The 20,440-nt window shown below is 37.5% G+C and overlaps 1 protein-coding gene across 8 annotated transcripts in view; it reads right to left on the minus strand.

The window, feature by feature from the left end:
• The window catches only part of ank3b (ankyrin 3b), a 115,129-nt gene extending 96,096 nt beyond the window's left edge, over positions 1–19,033 (minus strand). For 5 of the 8 annotated variants that reach the window (XM_051915762.1, XM_051915761.1, XM_051915759.1 and 2 more), the window contains exon 1: positions 18,554–19,032. In XM_051915762.1, coding sequence (XP_051771722.1) covers positions 18,554–18,670 — 117 coding nt within the window. In that variant the 5' untranslated portion in view covers positions 18,671–19,032. Of the gene's footprint in view, positions 1–18,553 lie in introns of all 8 variants that reach the window. The other 3 variants (XM_051915760.1, XM_051915758.1, XM_051915763.1) reach the window with 2 other exon arrangements.
• Positions 19,034–20,440: the final 1,407 nt, after the last annotated feature.

The following is a 20,440-nucleotide window of genomic DNA, read 5'->3' on the forward strand; positions in this document are numbered from 1 at the left end:
AAAGTCATTATTTTGGTTTCGTTTTTGCGCACAAAAAGTATTCTCGTCGCTTCATAACATTAAGGTTGAACCACTATAGTCACGTTGACTATTTTAACAATGTATTTACTACCTTACTGGACCTTGAATGTGGTAATTATGTTGCTTTCTATGGGGGATATCTTAATTAGAGTTCCGAAGATGAACGAAGGTCTTACGAGTTTGGAACAACATGAGGGTGAGTAATTATTGACAGAAATGTCATTTTTGGGTAAACTAACCTTTTAAGTCACCGTATATATATACTGTATAGGTCAAACATCGGTCAACCACTATCACAGAGAACCATGTCAGTCAGTCCACAACATGCCACGACAGTTCCACTCCAACTCCCACTCCCAGAACCTGATGCACAATCTGATTCACAAAATCAGCCCCTGCACTTAATGAACTCAACAGTTGAGCTCACACGTTCAAATATCAATCTAAATTAAAAACGTGCATTTCTAATCCCAACGCCTTCCTGTAACACTGTCAGATGAAACCGGAGCCCTTTCAAGCAATGCACCACTACGCTCCAACCATGCACCAAAAACACCACACCATCAAATACTCAGCAAAACCACCCTTTGACCATCTTATTTACTAACCCCAAACAAAATAAACTTGAACAGCTTTTTTTATGTTGTTTCAAAGTGGAACTTACTGTTTCTACATCTACTCCATCCTCCATTGTAATTTTCACCCTGCTGTCTTGAACGGTCCCGGTAATCAGTGAGCTAGAGTTTAGAATCGGCCACTCCGAAGCTGCATTAAAGCTGAAAACGCATGTCCTTGTCAACTTTGAGATACTACGATACTATGTGAAAAGCGAGTTGGAACGTCCTGGCCACAATCCAGTAGCATTACTCTACCCTACACACCACACAAATCCACTTCATCATCAATACGGATGCAGGACATTAGCACCGTTAGCCTACTCCCATTCCCAGCTGTCACCCTGTGCTCCAACAAGCTCCACATACTTGCTCGGATGGGACGGCACTTACCATATTTGTAGGCACTAGTGGTCTCTCTCCTGGCTGAGTGTAATCATGATCTGGTGGACCGAAATAGCAGCGGGCCCCTCCGTGTGGCAGGCCTCCCCGACTGGAATCTGTCCTGCTCGAGTCTTATTGTCATCCTGCTTATCAGCTCTTTTTACGCACCCCCTCCCGTCCCCTCCGCTGCACAAATACACCGGCACAGGCAGCCAGATTCAGCACAACTCAACCCGCCGCTACTGTTAGGAGCCAGTCAGCCATGCTGGAGTACAGCAGCCCAGCTTAAGGGGGATTTGGGGGCATTTCCCCAGGTATTATGAGCGGTTGTGGTGTTGCCCTGATCTGGGCTCTGCCAATCAGCACCTCGGTGCCTCTGGACTAGACTGGACTAGTTTGCCCCTGTCTTTTATCTCTCTCTCTCTTGCTCGTGTTGCTCTGGGAGGTTGCAGCAGTCTCTGCCCGCATCAGCAACATTACACCACCAGCACCAGCCAACCCCAGCCCCCCTCGCCACACACACATTCCTACACTCGTACCCTTCCAGTCACCCATCCCATTAATTAAATCAATGCCAATTTTGAAATTGCCTCATCTATTCCTAGTTCAAATGGAAAATGATCAAAGTTAGAGGAACTAGTTATTACATTATACTGTCAAAAAGATACATAACTTTGAAGATGATGTAACTTAAATGGGCTGCTTTAAGTTAAAATGTATGTAATGCATCTATGTGTTTAGATTTTATGGTAAAACACTGTTGCTGAGTCACTTACCCAGAGAGGATATACAGTAGCCCCAAAAAGTACTTGTATACTTTTGGACACTTAAAATTGCATTTTTTTTTTTCAACTAACAACTTTTCTGAGACATTTTCAATCATTGGTCTTAAGGTCATTTATCAGTCATAAGTTCCCCTCAAGTTCACACAGGTGTCCCAGCAGAATAAGCACATGTGTAGCTCATTATATTAACAAATGAACATGTCCCTCAAGTTCATGATATAGTGTCTCAGACATTTGTCTTCATTTTGAACAATACATTTATTATTTCAATTTTGAAACACGACAAGCTTCATTTTGTATTTTTTATGCTCTATATTTCTGTAAAGCAAATGCAATTTTTTAAAAATATTTTGTTACATAACTGTGGATTAATTGTGCACACGGCCACTGTGTTTTTTTACCCCATGTACATAAATTTTGGGGTCAGTATTTTTTTTAAAGAAATTAATACTTTTATTTATCAAGGACACATTTAATTGATCAAAAGTGATAGTAATAACATTTATAATGTTTTATTTCAATAAATAGAATAAATGCTGTTCTTTTGAACTTTCTATTCATTAATGAATCCTAAAAAATATATCCCGGTTTCCACAAAATCATTAAGCATCATAACTTTTAACATTGATAACATTAAGAAATGTTTCTTGAGCAGCAAATCAGCATGATGAAAATTTAGCTTTGCCATTAGGAATAAATTACATATTAAAATAGTAAACAGTTATTTTACATTAGAATAATATTTCATAATATTACAGTTTTTACTGTATTTTTGATCAAATCTTTATGAGCATATAGGTGCATTTACATGACAACAATGTACTAAAAATGGAAAAGTTTTTTCTTTCTTTTTCTATTACGCATGCCAGACAAGCAGTTGGCGATGTCACTTTGTAAAGAAAGACTACGTACATGCCTGCGCATACGCATACGCATTCTTTTACAGGGCTCTTGGCCAAACATGCATGCCTATCCACCTTATTTTTACAGTTTACTGCACTTTGATATTCTTCTCATTATTTCCCCATAGCGGCTAATAATTTGGAAGTCTCGCACATTCACAGAAAACACGTTGAAAAATAAGGTTGATAGACTAAACACGTAATACTCATGTGCATGGCGTCACCGTTTTCACAGATTTGCGTTTTTGAAGTTTACATCGAGATTACAACGGTAGCGTTTTCAAAAACTTCCACTTTGAAACACGTTTTTAAAAGTTTTTCAAGCATTTACAAGCCACCAAAATGCCAAAACGCATAAAAAGTTTTCCATTTTTAGTTGAAAATGGTGTGTAAACAGTAACTTCTTTCAAAAATATGGAAAAAAAAATCTTACAGATCACAAACTTTTGAACGATAATGTATGTGTCGGCCGTCATTTATCCTTTGTAAATTTAAATTTAAAATAAATAAATAAATCTTTGAAGACAAATGAAAGATAATGTGCAATATCACTTCATTACAGCCCAAGTAAGAATAATATTTAACCATTTAACTGGAAAAATCGTTCATTCAATTAATTCCAATTAATTTCTTTGAAACATTCTACAAAATAAAGTAACAGTAAAGGGAAGTGGAGTTAGAAAAGAGTCATTAAATAATAACTTCAAACATGTTTCCCAAACACTTTCCGTCTGCCATTGGTAAAACAACTAGAAAGTCCCGCCCCGAACTCACACTATTGGCCAAATCAGGTGTGTCAGGTTGACTGGATTCTCACAAAAACAAAGCAACGCTTTGATAAAGCAACAGAGCAACAGTGTTGACACTTGGTGTATTTACAGTTGTCTCCACAAGTAAGAGAAAATACACAAATCTCCTTTAAATAATCCGAAAAGGCATTTGTGATAAAGAGAAATTTGCTATTATTGGTCAATAGCCCACAAACCAGAGACCAGTATCAAATCATCAAATCGATTCCAATCCACTGAATGTCATAGAAAGATGCTCATGCTTGTTTACTGAACGCAGACCTTAAAAAACATGTGATTATATACAGTGGGACACAAGTTGAGGATCTATACGTCTCAGTAGTGCAGTGTTGCCATAGCAACCCAACTTCACTGCAGAGGGGACATGAGCCCTGAAATAGAGTTTGCCTTCACACAAACACACAGTATGAGAAGACGTGATCTGACACACCAGCTAACTTATCTATATTCCTATATATATTTTACCATTCATTGTTTAACTCTTTTTTTGTTGTTGTTGTTTTAACTCTGGAAATGCGTGAGCAGTAACGTGTGCATTAACACAACATACATCTGCTAGAATTAATTTCTTACTCTCTGCCCCTTTAAAGGAGCACTTCCTGCCAAGACCTCTCCATTTCCACTTCATCCATTTAGACAATTAGTGGCCAATGTTTAGAAACAAGGCTTTATCCTTCTGGACAATCAGTTAGTACACACTGTCCCCTTTGAATCCACCACTCCAAACACCAACACCAGGGGCGTTGCTAGGCTCTTTTTAGGGGGGCTTCAGCCCCCCCTAAATTTCTACTCAGCCCCCTAAATTTTTTTTGTGATTAGCTCCATAATCTGTACATGAATTTGTGATTGCCTCAGTCCCCTTTAAAACTCATATGAAAACGGCGGCAAGCTTTGGCTCCTCCCCATCTTTTATTCAGCGTTATTCAGCGAATTATTGATAAATTACAGTAGGAATACGTGTTAATAATGCATTTATTAAAACATTGAGTAACTATTACTATATGTCTAAATAATAAGATGTATAAATGTACATTTTAACAGTTTAAATAGTTTATTAATCATTTACTTACAATTTCTAAATAATCTTATGAACAACTGACAACTGCTTAATAACTGGTTTGTAAATAATGTAATACTTATTTTAGAAATGATAAATTAATCATTAATAAAGTATGAAAATACAATTATTAAACACATTATAAATATGCTTATAAATCAACAACAAAGCATTTATAGCTGTATTTATAAACTGCTACTAATGTCTATTAATGCTTTATAAATTGACTATTTACTAATCCTTAACTAATGATTCATAGTGTGCAGTTATTATAAAGTCTTACCAAAGTGCCTTAAAAGTTGAAACACAATATGGCTACAAAATTAGTGCGACACTTGGTTCACAGCACTTGGTGCGCAGAAATACATTGAGACAATGTCTGAAAGACACCAAGTAGTAGAATTCTCTAATCAATAACTGCCATGGTGATCACTGGAAAATGTGTAACTGATCACTGGAAAATGATGCAAATCAATAACACTGCATATGTTATGCATTTGGTATTACAAGCTGGTTATGTTAAGCTGCAAGTGGTTTTTCAGTTAGGCGCATGGTTTTGTGCTGATATACAGCAGCACAACAATGGTGCCACATAGTAAATTCAGCCCTTATGTTGTCTTCCTGTGTTGGCAGGCTCAAGAGATTTTCTGTGTAGGATGACAGCAAGGTGTTGACCAATCGATACTGATGTATGTTTTGGGTTGCTGTTAAAGTTGCCATGAAACAGAAGTTGCGATAGTCTTTTTTTGCCTATTGTAAAGTATATCCAAGTGAAATGGCTTCTTGGACATAAAAAAATGGGGACCGCGACTTGTTTTTGTCCATTGGGAATTGATTGGATGGTTGTGGTTTGCTATTGGTCTATCTCATGTGAGTGACAGGTTGTCCCTGTAACATGTCGGATAAATCATTTATAATAAATACTGCAAAAGCACATAAAAATAAGAATTGTCAATTTTGATTCCATGGTTACTTAAAGGGACACTCTATGCATTACAGTCCTTTTGTGTCATTACTTGAGGTGGGATTCACCCACCAACTCAAGGTGCCTTGATTTTGCTGAAAATCACATATAAAAACATCACATCTTGCACATCTTTTTTCAAAATAACACACACACACACACACACACACACACATATAAAGCATCTGTGGGCCAGTCCAGCTGTGTCTGTTGCTCTGTGCAAACTTCTAGATCTGTACAACACATGATTCTGTGAGATGTGTTTTTACACACGGTGTACATCTGGATTAAAGCTCTGACAGATCTCCAGAGAACCACACAACCGTACAAACACACACAAACACCCAGAAGACCACTGTTTACCACACTGAGTCCGGGAATGAGTTCAAATATTACTTTTGAATCTACAGTATTTTTACTTACTACTAAATGCTTCAAACAAAACACTCTCACTTGAACTATTTTCAAAAGATTTGATGTCACTAACCTGATAATTATCAGCAAAGCCAATGATTAGTTCATCCTCAGAGTCAGAAGTGCTCATGTCATCAACCAAGTACCTTTTAAACACTATTTTGTGTTTCAGCGGACTGATAAAAAGCTTTGAACCCTGACGTACCAGTTTTGTTTGTAATACACATCAAACCTCATAGGACAAACTGTAGGCATGACATCAGAGACTTTGTGACGTATGTCCTGATCCATGAGCCGGTCACATGACCATCATAACCTTGCTGTTGTACAGTGCCACTCTTTGCTCATTTAAAGCCCATTAGGACTGATTATCATTACTGAAACATCCCTGTCCTGACTGGCTTGCAGCACAGTGTAAGATAACTATGGTGTTTGAGGCACAAAAGCTCATTAACTCCAGCTCAAGAGACGGCAGGCGTCCCAGCAGATCTGGCCCGGACTAATGAACAGCAGTCAGCTTATATTAGCCAGCGGTCTGAACACAGCCGTCCATCAGCGCCTGACACAATATAGAAGTATTACATTATTCACAATGAGTGCATGAACTCCATATGGCTCTGAACATTTCATGATGCCTCCTTTCACACACCTTAGTTCAGCTTGATCAATGTTAGCCAGTATTCAGCTGACTATGCAAGTAAATGCTTTAAATGCAAACAATTCAATTCTTGGAATGCTTGATTCTGATTGGTCAACTGTGGCATAATTGTGCCATAAATCTTATGCTCACCAAGGCTGTATTTATTTGATTGAAATACAGTAAAAACTATAATATTGTGAAATACTATTACAATTTAAAATATCTGTTTTCTATTTATAAATTTATTTTAAAATGCTATTTATTCCTGTGATAGTAAAGCTGAATTTTCAGCATCATTGCTGTAGTCTTCAGTGTCACATGATCCTTCAGAAATCATTCTAATATGCTGATTCGGTTCTGAATTATTATACTGTAAAAAAGAACTTAAAAAAGTAAGTTACCTTTGAGTTCACTGAAATTAAAAATTTGAGTTAATACAATGAAGGCGATTGGTTTAATCAACAGAAACTCAAGATATTATGTTATCTGAACAACATTAATTTTCTAAGTTGATTTGACAAAAGAAAAAATGTTGTGATAACAAATCATGAAAATAATTTTTTACAGTCTAGAGCATTAGAGTATAAGAAACTTCTTTCAAAAACATTAATAAAACTGTAATTATTCCCAACTTTTGACAGGGAGTGTATAAAAATTGATATATATAATTTAAACAAATATATTTTTTCCTTCTTTTGTTCTCAATCTCACCATGGGCTCTAACAGAGCCAGGACTGCCAGTGACGCCCCCCCTCAAAGAAAGATAGTTGCATGATGCTCCTGAACCCAATCCAAACTCTCTTGGGAACCCATGATGAAGCTTCAGAGGGAATTCCTATTTTCACTAATATATTCAAATGCACTTCATGCCAAATATTCAAACTGGTGCGGTTCAATAGTGCATATAATTAACACAGCAGTCTGTTCGCTCAGACACGGTTTTTGTCTCATTGATCCAAAACCAAGCTCTGAAACTCATTACATTTATTTTGTATATTCTATAGAATAAAACAAAGACAAGCCCAACATTCAGCATTAATCTCAACTGAAATCTGAAATTTCCGATACTGTAAACAGAGCTTGTGCCTGATAAGCCCTCAGGACATCTGAGTGAAAAATGAAATAAATTGTGCGTCAAAAGCAAAGCAAAGCAGGGTGTGTGTGGTAAAGAAATCGCCTGTGTTCTCACAGACGGACGTCTCACGGTTCAGCTGCCCCTTCAGCACCCAATCACAGTCTCCATTTTTCACACGCCACCGGTCAGAGACACCACACACATGCTCGTGTCCGGCCTGCAATTCATCAGTCCATATCCATTTCAACACTTCTGTTCCAATGAAAGGGAAAAACGAATGTTCAGTGCAGATAAAAGACTTAAAAATCACTGCAGAAAGGCCCATCTTGCATTGGTTTGTAGTTCAAGGACAAAGACAGCAGGTGCACAGTATGAAAACAGTATGAAAAGTGCAGGACTTTCTATTCATCAGGACACAGTGATGCCCAAAGCAAGTGCCTTAACAAGACAATCTGGACACTCTCAGGCCACCAGAGTCAGAGTCAGGTAGAGATATTTCTGCACTCTCTGTATAGTGAAGAGTACAGCTTTTAACCGTTACACACACACACACACACACACACACACACACACACTGACTGGCACCAGATATTAATTAGACCAGCAGCTCTGTTCCGTCTTACGTCAGTCTGAGCTCCCCCACACCAGGAGTGATGACATCACTGTCTTAGCATGAGGAGGAAACCCCTGCTGAAATGATTAGATTGAACCAGTAGGAATGGATGCTGATCCAAGATTTAGTATTATTATATTTTTATTTTACAAGGTTAGTCCCTCGAGATTAAAATCCCTTTTTCAAGAGAGACATGGCTGAAATGTCAGCACAAAACATTCAGGGTTCCCACTCTTTTTGACAAATGAATTCGTATGACTTTTCCTGTGCAGGATGACTGGTAAGGAAGGATTTAATAATAATCTTTCTTTCTTTCTATTATGTACTTATCTTCTTTTGAATGTTACATTCATTTAAAATTTCAGGAAAAAAAGGTATCAGTTTTGGCACTTTCACAATATTACTATAAGTGTAAAGCCAGTAATGAAGTCTTAGCTCAGGAGGTCATGCAGTCCACTGTCAAGAGAAAGTGTGTACTAACTCACCCTGTCAGCTGATGAACAGCAAACCAGAACAGAAGAAAAAATAAGGCCAATCTCTCTCCCTGATGTTTGCAGAGCTCAGCAGAAAGTGGGCGGCTCTCAGGAGCTCTGGAGAAACATGCCTTCATTCTCTCCATAAAACCACACTGATCTGCACTAATGGATAAAGGCAATGTGTCTGACTGATCGTCTATCTATCTATCTATACGTATGAAGATGTATATAATACAATTTTAAATATAAATGATAATTCTATTTGTACACAAAATTGATATGTCTAAAAAAAAAAAAAAACAGTTCAAAGCATAACTCTAATCATTTAAGTCCAAACATTTGACTGGTAGTGTATATATTCAGCAACTTATATCATGGGAAGGACATGGGGTCATTGGGACAACATCCAATTGTCAATATTACAGTTAATATCGTCAATATAACAGTTAATATTTAAGTAATGTCCTATAAGATGTCCACCCAATACTGCTATTCCAAATTTATAGGATACAGCTCAGCTCATTTTTTAAATAAATTGCATAAAATGAATAGTAATGTTAACTTAAAGGAATAAAAAACATAACATCAAGATGTAAAAAATATTTTATCGATAACCGCCTTAAAAATATTGCGATATCCGATTATATAGTCTCCGTCCCTGCCGGAGACAACAATGCCGACACATACCGCAAACACACATAATTTTGAGTTTGGCCTTAGTTTATGCTAGCCTGCGATTTAGTTAGTTTAATTTAATTATTGAAAAGATAAGGGTTTTACTTCGGTTAGTTTGAGCTTAAACTAACATAAAACATTAGCTTTGCTGTTATGTTAGTGTTGCTATTAATTTTCACACTGGCCTTATCGAATTTGTGTTTGAAATGAATTTCGTTTCGTGAGGAGAACTGTTGAATACAATTGAACAGAACCCAATTTAAGTTCATGGTGAAGGTGGACATTCTGGTGGTGGTTGTAAGAATGATAAATGCATGTTGATGTCGAATAGCAATGGGTCTTGCCTATTTTTTTATCATAAGGACTAATGCTTCTATTTCTTTTTGGCGTTATCGCCTAAGTAGACACATTTCATGATGATAAGTTTCATTTAATTTAATTACAAGTTTAGCGCTGTATTCAAGCTGCTCATTGGTTTATTTTTACATGAGCAAAAACAGTAAGGTTATTTTTTTTTTTCTTTCTGGTTAAGAGTTCCAAGGTTTTCTTTTGGCCGCTTATAATGAAATAAAAATTACTGTTTTATTTATTTAGAAACAGAAGTAATTAAAAAATGATATTTGTGTATTTTATTTATTTATTTATTTATTAATATACAGCAAAGTATAACTCTCCCAATATGCTATAACGGAGCTGCCAACATTGGAAGATATTCAAAGCACACCACCCAGGCTTTTATATATTATGGCGAATAGAATGCATGTAAATTAACAAAACTTGATAAAATAAATATATATATACAATTATTTAATAAATCTCATGTAGCTGCAGTCACCTCCGTGACATCATCAGGACTCTTGCTATGAAACTCCAGCTGAAATAATGAGCTGTAACAGACAGAGCCTGTGCCAGCTGTGCCACTTCAAGACCTAATCACTGTTTACATACAAAACACAAGAAACCTTTCATTTCCTGTAGACAAAGACTGACTACACACTGTTGCCCGTGTGTGTGTGTGTGTGTGTGTGTGTGTGTGTGTGTGTGTGTGTGTGTGTGTGTGTGTGTGTATGTGTGTCGGCTCTGGGAAATAAATCGTGATTCTTTGATTTTCCTGTGTGTTCTATTTTACGCTGTATCAGCTCTCTGTCCTCTGTGATTTAAATGTGAACCTGGGAGAGCCTCGCGTCTCTCTCTCTCTCTCTCTCTCTCTCTCTCTCTCTCTCGCTCAGTGTTTTATAATCTCTCTCTTCACTCCCAATTCCATTGCAGGCTTAACCCCATTTTTATTTCCTACAGTACTTTCTTCAGCTCTGTCTCGTTGTATCGCAGCTTCTCTCTCCCTTTCTCCTTCTCTATCTCTCTCTCTCTCTCTCTCTCGTTTAAATCAAGAGGTCAATGTTTGGGTGATTAGCATAGTCCCCTGCTGGTGGATACTGTAACTGCAGTACACAATTCTGAAATAAAAAAAAAAAAAATAAAAAATAAACACTTCTTTCTCTACTGTCGGCAATTTAAAAGTACCAAATTTCTTTGGAAGCAATATATAAATTGTATTTAATTATATTATAGTAGATGTTTTTTTTTTTTGTTTTTTTTTGGGTTTTTTTGGAAGGCTTTAGAAACAAATCTCTGTCTGCTCCATGTTACAGGTCAGGATTATAAATATATATATATATATATATATATATAAAGGGCTTGGGGTCTTCTTCTGAACTCAGTCTAACACAAAGAATTCTGGACTTAATGATGCTAAATGATTTATTACAACATGCTTTGTTATGAATCTGCTGCTATTACATTAGACAGTCAAAATGTTTTTAAAAGGCTGACTAAAAGATGAATGTGTCTTTCTGCATATGGACTAACGTTAAAAGCACATAAAACTACGTCAGGAGATGCATTATGGCAAAAGGAAGTGTCAGGTTATGACTAGAATAGTCTGATCTCAAGAGAACCAGGGAGAGTGAGATGGCGTAATATCTGTGTCATTTTATAGCAAGTATGTGAGGACAACAACACCTTCACAACAGATAATACTTTATATATATATATATATATATATATATATATATATATATATATACACACTTTTTAATTGGATGGAACACTCTTCAAAATATCTCCTTTAAATTTTAGAGTGAAATGTTTAATGACCTTTCCAACACCAATTACAGATTGAATTAAGGGATGAAAAAAAAAAAAATCTGTATCTAGTGACACTGTATCCCATCAGCTCCAGGGGAAAAGAGGAAGAGGGGGACGGAGGCCCCGAGGGAGCCCGATGCTCTCTCCTCAAACAATGCAAGAAAAAGGGGGCGGAGGTTGTGAAAAATGAGGTTGGTCCTTAATAAGTGACGGGGGATTAATGAAGCAGCTTGGCTTGTTTGCTCTAAAAAGGTGGGGGTGATGAAGTTGCTGGTGGCAGCATGTGCTCATGTGTGTATATCTGGGGTCTGAAACCCATCCCCCTTTAAAACATGTGCATTTAGTAATGGATGGCAGGAAGCAATATTGCATTTAAAGCACCCACATTAAAAAAGATAAAGAGGTAAAGACAGGGGGGTGGAAAAGAACGAGAGGGTGTGGGGTGAAAGACACTCCAACTAAAATTAATTAACAGCTAGGGGTTAATGTTTTTGTGCTGGTGGCAAAATCTACTGATTCAAATAAGCACTCACTCAATCTGTAAATTGAAGCAATCCATTATGAGGCTTAACAAAGTACAATTGTTACATTAGTACAATTTTGATTTGCTCCTCAGTTTGTAAAAATAAACAAAAATTGTGTTTACAGTAAAGAAACTGCAGTGGAAGTTTCTGGGGCAATAATTTTTTTTTTCTGAAAGTAATGAAGATTTCAACCACAGTGTCATTTCCAGCACATCTCATATTATGAGTTGCGAGTAATAGCAGTGGTGGAAATGACATTTTAAACATTTTTGGAATAATTAAATTGGTAACATTTAATTACAAAATTAAATAATATTTATTTTTTATTTTTATGTTTTGCATAATTTTACTTGCTTGGTTGGAAATTATTGGCATTTTTGGAAAATTTGAATATTCTAAAATAAAATATTCTACTTTGTGATATTTACCTTGATTTTTCCTTGTTTTCTTCACACTTCACATATATCAGATTTCACCTCAAGCATGGTCAAAACAAGTACACTAAAAACCTATTAAGTGCACAGTGTTTTTTTTTTTGTTTTTTTTTCGGTGGAAATGACCACATCTTTGGGACAGATGTGATTTTTATAGAAATTATTGAAATCTTTCATGTTTATTTTACTATTGTTTAGATTATTGTTGTTGTTGTTGTTAATGATGATAATAATTTTTTAATGCATTTTTAATATTGAAGATCATATTTTAGGATTGTCATTTTGGGTCTAGGTAAAGTCTATACATAATTCCCCATATAACAAAAGGATGAAATTTGTTAAATCACTAGAAAATAAAAGTTTCTGAAAAAAACAAACAAACAAACAAAAAAAACACAACCTCAATTTCAATTTCAAATTTCAAATCTGACTTTTTCCATGTTTAAGTGCTTTAATCGGGTCCCCGGTGCATCTACCAACCCAGAAAACGTGTAAAAAAATTTTTAAAAAACCCAAGGACAAGCCTTTCTCAGCAAGCATGTGAAAAATTAGCCGGTCAGATTTCACTCCCCTTGTAACGTAGGAAGGGGATCTTATTATAATATTACCGCCCTTAATCTGCATGTTTCCACCCACGGCGCCGCCATTTTGTTTTTGCAAGCGAAAACGGTGTATCATTAGCTGCACAGATGAGCACAGAACACTATTTAGAGTCTCGTTAGCTTGGATAGCCTGCAAGTTGACCCTGGCATACTCGATTGCTAAAAGTAGTGTTCCTGTCCAAGCGATATTTTGGAAAAATATTAGACCATTCCCGGCATTTGATAGCAATCATAAATGTTAGCCTGGTGTGTATGGCTCTGTTTTGCAAACAGGTACGCTATGTATAGTGGGCATCCATACAGGCAATTAACATGACGGCACATGCTTGTCGATGAGTTGAATCAACTCCACAGCAACTACATAAATTTATCCACTAACCATTCAGAAACGTCCAGTTGCGTTCTAAAAGTCTCTCCATCAGTGTCTGACTCCAGTTTGAACAATGTATGGTTGAACACCGTTACTGACAATTGTCATTTTGGCTGTGTGAGATTCTCCAGCTTTGTTGTTGAGCAACCGAAGTGTGAGCTGTTAAAGCTCCACCCTCTTTTGGAAAACGTGCAGGGAGCAGCAGCTCATTTGCATTTAAAGGGACACACACAAAAACGGTGTGTTTTTGCTCACACCCAAATGGGGCAAATTTGACAAGCTATAATAAATGATCTGTGGGTTATTTTGAGCTGAAGCTTCACAGACACATTCTGGGGAAACCAGAGACTTATATTACATCTTGTAAAAAGTGGCATAATAGGTCCCCTTTAAAATTATTTTTCTGTGGCAATCAACAGTAAATCACAACTTGTATTGAACCCAGAACATGATAAATCACTGTTCGGCTCAAAGTAAAGCCAAGACGCAGACGGCGTTTGTAAAATACATGCGTGAATTATTATTACATTTACATAATTTATTCTGGACCTGCCAACCAGCGCACAGAACATAATGTACAGGGCTACACTAATGTCATTCACACAGACACATACAGTACAATCTGTCTTGCCTGAAGGGAGAAGTGTCTGAAAACAAGCTGTTTCTTTAAGGTGGGTTTCAAACTCACAATAAAGAAAAGAATCAAATCAAACGTGACTATCACGCAAGTGGGCAACCATCCAGCTGCCTAAGTGTTTGTTTTTGTTTGCTCAGGCCGGGGACGAAAGCAAAGGCCTGCCAACAGCCAAGAGGCAACAGACTGGAGTATGGATTTTTCCTTTTTGGTTTGCCTGCATGCCTCAACTGTGCATTGAGACACCTGATCCACCGCCAAGAGCGTACGCACATAAACTCCTCTCCAACTCCAGTGATGTCAGCATCCCAGGACAGGTACAAACCTAAAGCCCATGAGTGTTCTATAAATATTAAACTAAGCAGCAAAAACTGTTGATTATATTAATAAATGTTTCTTCCGCAGCAAATCCGCATTTCAGAATGATTTCTAAAGGATCATGTGACACTGAAGACTGAAGTAATGATGCTGAAAATTCAGCTTTGCCATCACAGGAATAAATTTAATAAGTTAAATAAGTTTCTTTTCTTTCTTTTTTTAAATTGTAATATTTAACAATATTACTGTTTTTACTGTATTTTTAAGATAAAAGACTTCTTTCAAAAACATGAAAAAATGTAATTATTCCACTGAACAGTATTGGCACCATTGTATCTATAGACCAGAACACCATTCCTACCATGCAGAATACCTTAGCAACACCCTAGCAACCACTCACAACACCCCAGCATCATGGCAGTGTGTTTCTGCATGTGTAATACATTTTCTTCAGACAATGTAAAGATCTAGACTGTAGTGAAATTAAGACTGCAGCTACACTAATCACTGTGTCGGATCACTGATTGAGCTCTAGAAGCAGATCCATACACGGCCCACTAGGCTAATAAACAAGGCCAGAACTAGTGCTTTGGCTCACAGTTCTCCTCCACGAGCCTCACACATCTTAACACAATCAATAACCATCTCTCCTTGACCATAGCTATACTGGGAGTCCTCTCCTGGCTTCTCAAGTGTCGACACCCTGAGCGGACGTTTACCGTCAGCACCGATTATACAAGCACAAAGAGGTTCACCCCAAATTATCTGAAAAACAGCCTAAGACACAACCTTACAAACCTGAGATGAAAGCTGAGCACAATAGCACAAAAAAGTGCTGAGATGGTCTTGAGTTCATTCTAAAAGTAAGGAATATTTGACAGCAGGTCGTTGAATTCTTCGAAAATAATCCACACCCGAGGTGGTAATGTGGCCACGACGCGAAGCGGGTGTGCATTATTTTCTAAGAATTCAATGGCCCGGAGTTTATTATTCGGCTTATACTACGGTTACCACACCTCAAGACACTGTTCCGATGTTGTATTTCAAGACATTTGTCAGGTTTTTGTCCTTAAAACACTCTTGTGTGTGGGACTAATTTCTTACGCATCTCATCCCAAGCCTCCGTTGCTAATTCCAAAAAGTCATTTCAGAACTAGTAACAGAGCCTTGATAGCAGAATAATACAGTTGATACAGTTATTAGTGCAGTTGAGAGAGAGAGAGAGAGAGAATAAGCATATGTGAATTAGCCTACCTGAGTCTGTGCGTCTCTCACGGCAGCAGTGTCTCTACTAATAGCGAAACTATAAGTTTCCTCAAGAACCACACAGTTATTACCTCGCTGGTGAGAAATGTCATGCATCTTTTAAGTTGCTAAACTATTTTACTGATTAATTCGTTAGAGCAGCGCTGACAAAATGTTCCTGTGCGAGTGTGTGTCCGTACTATACAGTACGTGTGTACGTTTGAAAGACAGAGAGAGAGAGCAGGAAAGAACATGCGCTTTCAGGACACAATAAAACATATTTTGTGGCAAAAACCATGACAATAATTTGTCGTTTTCATCCTATTGTTTACTATATTTATTTGATTGGTTGGTTTCGCTGTGGGTTTTGGTTCTTTTGCGGTTGTAGGTTGTAGGACCTATTGAAATTATGTTTTATTAACAAAATTCGGGAGGAGCAACCTTCAAATAATCGGACTAATCATCGCGTCATTTCAGCCAGCTGTTAGCAATCAGTAACCAACATATCTACCCAACCAGCATGAGTGAAAGCATATATAGACACAGTCAACTCACCCATATTCCTCGACAGTTTTACAGCATCCCTCCACCATCCCGTCTCCTCACACTTGCCTGGTTACTTTCCTAACCAGAAAACGGGGGGAGTACTCTGGGTTCGGGCCAAAATACCGAGCTCGGAGCCCTCTCCTTGGACAGCACGCCAAATACGCATACTACTACTCATACTATTTACTATCTGATTATTTGTAAGTGTGAACTCGTGAAATAACTGAAATCATTTGGCGAAGTGATATGGAACTGCAATGCGGTCAAGACCTGCCTAGAACTACTTTAGCCATGCATTTCCCTGAAAATAATTGCACACCTTAGAACGTTAGTCATCCAATCAGGTTCGAGCACTCAACAGCCCGTAGTATAAGTATGAATGTCCAATTAGATTATACTTTTTCTAGTCAACTGGATGTGTTGTGTCACTGTTTTTTAAAACGCTTCAACGTTTAGCCAAGCAGATGATTTCAGCAGATGTAAGACTTTTTTACAGTGGGGTCTAAAAGTTTTAGACCACCACTGAAAATGTTTCTATTATTTCTATTATTATCAAACCTGATGAATCAGCATGATTTGAGATGTTCTAAAGAGCTTTTTGTACAAACAACATTTATTTACTATTTAAATTAATGTAAAATTACATATTAAATTAACTGTTAATTAAATTCAATTCAATTTAATAAAATAAAATAAAATAAATCATTTAAATGTTCTGCAAGGACAGATTCCATGTAGGCCTAGTGAAGCTTTTGGGATTTTTCAGCAATTAAATTAAATTAAATATTCCTTTGTTTTGCTAAATCTTAATGAAAAAAATACTAATTGTTTGTAATCTCAGACTTTTAAACCTTTCTGTACTCCTTGAGACTCATCTAGTCTACTAGAATAAATCTTTAAGTAAATTCTACTATGACCTGTGTCGCTGAGAATCTTTTTTCCATGTACATTATTCAGGTTACCAATATCTGCAACAGTTTGTAACGAGATGTGACCTTGTGGGCCGTCAGAACGTGAATCAGCTCTTCTAAATCAATGGCTTGCGTAAAGTTCTAGCATGTTCTAGCACATCAATGACAGAGGTCACTGAGAGTTAAGCTCTCAGTCCTTGAAAAGGGTGAAGGGAGGTTTTCAATCACGACACGACGTCCCACGAGGGACAGAATGAACCTGGCTTGTTAACAATATATGCGAGAGCTGTTGTCCGGCAGGTTTCGTACAAATTTACCCATACATGTATTAACATAGTGCTGATAATCTTTTGATATTAAAACCATACATCATCTTTGTCATGATATTGCTGCTATTTGAGCCACTTTAAGGGGGATTGTATGAACAACTCAATTGCAGTTACACGCTTACTCTCAAATCAAGCAAGAATGTAACAGAAATGTCTCCACAACTCCTAAAGAAAAGGATTTTTCCAGGCATTTATGACTATATTTTGATCTATTCTTTGGTTCATTGTAAGGAAAGAGCAGCTAAGACAGAAGCAGATGCATATGTAGATAGATAGTAGAGATGCCGAACGCTGAACTGTGACTAATGGGATGGGTTGATGTGGGTTTGTAATGGGATTGAAGCTGGCTGGGACAGGGACGGGGGTGGGGTAGAGTGGAGTGGGGGGGTAATCTTTCATAAAGCCCGTGGGAGAGGGTTCGTGAGCCCCCGGGGGTCTGGATGCATAGCCTGCGATAAAAATGACACCAGTCACGCATCAGCGTGAAAAACGAATCCCACCATGGATCAAAGACAAAAACACACTCACCCACACGCATTAAAAAAAAAAAAAAAGACAACCGCTGCTTTATCTATGAAAACCTCTTATGGCATTAAAAATACCCGGGTCAGAACAAGAGGTGGCGTTTCAAACCTGTTAAAGTTAAATATACAACTATGTGATTACATAGATCTAACCGAGAGTGAGAAATGTTAATATTATAGAGTCAAAAAAGGTAAAAATCTGCCCTCAAAAACTGCTGTGCGCATGTTCAAGTGTGTATTCTGCATTCTTGGTGTGCACCTTCTTTGTGAGGCACATGTTCGCTCTATAAATAAGCGTTTCCTATCCACACAGGACATAGCAGCATCACTGCAGTCTAACAGCCAGCCCATGAGCCTTCTTAATTTCTTACTTTTATTTCCAATTTATGAACTGTGAGACCAAAAAACCCTCAGATCCTGAAAGTGAGATCCCAGACCTTAAAGATGCTTCCAGACAGCCCGCCCAACCTGCATGCCAGCATCAAAACCTCCACCAAAAACCCAAAAACGACACTACCCTCAGAGCCTCGACCTATTGGTACCTTTTTCTTGGGTTCCCGGGACCTTTTTTGGGTCTTTTTCTTCTTTTCTTTCTCTTCCTCGGCAGCTGTAAGTTCCAAATCTGCTTTTTTCTTCAGCTGGGATGCTGCGTGTGCCATGATGCAAAGCTCATGTAAGATATCCTTTGATAAAGTGAAGTGTCTCCCAGTCAATAAAGACTGAACAGTATCCCTCCAAAGCACAAAGACAAGAAAAAATCTCTCTCAGACACCCTCTATGTGTTCCTGTTAGCAGCCAGGATGGGAAACTGCATTTGTGTGAGAGGAGATAAGCATTTCTAGGAGACGGTGCTTTCCTCTTGGTGCTTTTTTTCCTGGGTCCTTCTGGCCCTACCTGTACCCATCCCCACCGTGCAGTCAGCCAGGACGGAGTGCAGCGGAGAGAGGGATGAGAGAAAGAGAACGGGTGGAGGGCAGCTGGGATGGAGAATCTTACGCGCGTATCCTTCGCCACCAGCTGGAAGTGTCTAAGTGAGGGGAGGAATGGGGGGGTTGATGCTGGGTTCTGTGTGCGGATTAACACGCCCTCACATGCATGCGTACACACACAAACACACACGCGCGTAGAGGGGGACGTCTGTATTGAACCGTCATTGCTGTCGTGAGCTTTCCTGTAGAGCATAACAAATTGCTTTATTCGGAAATGACAATCCAGTCTAATGGGAAAATGTAACTATTTTATGAGGTGGCCATTTAGTGTGAATTTGTACGATGTGAATCACAAAAATATAAAAAAAAATTTAAAAAGTAAGCATGAAGGTCCTCCCCTAACCCTAATCTCCACTGGAGCGTAAGCACATTGTACGAAAATGTATGAATGAGATCGTACAAATTAATGTGAATTACCCACCAATTTGCTAAAACGTAAAAAAGTTTACGAACTGCCATGAGATTGTGGTGGAAATTATCATTTCCCATTAAAAATATTCTGATATTCAAGATCAGTATACTTGAGATGCAAACGGCGTAATATATTAAGGCTTGTTTTTCACAAATATGTCTTCAATTAAGTTTGTTTTTATTATTTTAGAAGGATATTCACCCACAAATGAAAATTTGATTTGATTTGGTCATTTACTTATTTTCGTTTCAGACCTGTGCAACTTATCTTCCGAGGAATACAAAACAAGATGTTTTGAAGAATGTTCATGCTGCTCTTTTCCATACAATTACAATGAATGTGAAGCATTCAAGCAGCAAAATGAACACCAAAACACCATAAAAGTGGTCCATACTACTTGTGCGCTAAGTTGAACATGCGAAGGAGAGCTAGGGCAGATGTCAAGATTTTCAGTGAATAATGACTTAAAATCTGTCTTAAGACAAAAAAAAAAACATACACAGGTTTGTAAGGACATAAGGGGGAGTAAATGACTGAATTTTCAATTTTGGGCAATCTATCTCTTTAAGTGTAATGAGCTAACCTGAATCAATACAATACCTTTCCAGTCCATCCGCAAGGAACGTTAAAATGATATGAAACATAGTCACATAGCCACAACCAATCAGAAAGTATTTGATGTTTAAAATACAGCTATGTGGAGCAGGATTTTAAACCAATGATGTTTCATGGTGGGCGGGGCTAACCATTGCAAAATAAACAGACAGCTTAAGCAATACTGCATACCATGTTATCAGTGAATGTACCTTTAATTTAAGCATATTTTGTCTTACTATCAATTAAATACTGTATGCAATATTTACTGATATTGATAAAAAAAAAAAATTGCAAATATATCATACGCACCAAATATTTTACTAAAGAACAAGTAAAAAAGTTTCATTACAAAATATATTTTTTTTCAGTGGCCTTGTTGAGGTCAACTAAAACAGGAGAAATTTTTAGCAGTTGTTGCTTTATTGCATCAT

The sequence above is a fragment of the Ctenopharyngodon idella genome, chromosome 12, assembly GCF_019924925.1.
Source record: "Ctenopharyngodon idella isolate HZGC_01 chromosome 12, HZGC01, whole genome shotgun sequence".
Taxonomy (NCBI): Eukaryota; Metazoa; Chordata; class Actinopteri; order Cypriniformes; family Xenocyprididae; genus Ctenopharyngodon; species Ctenopharyngodon idella.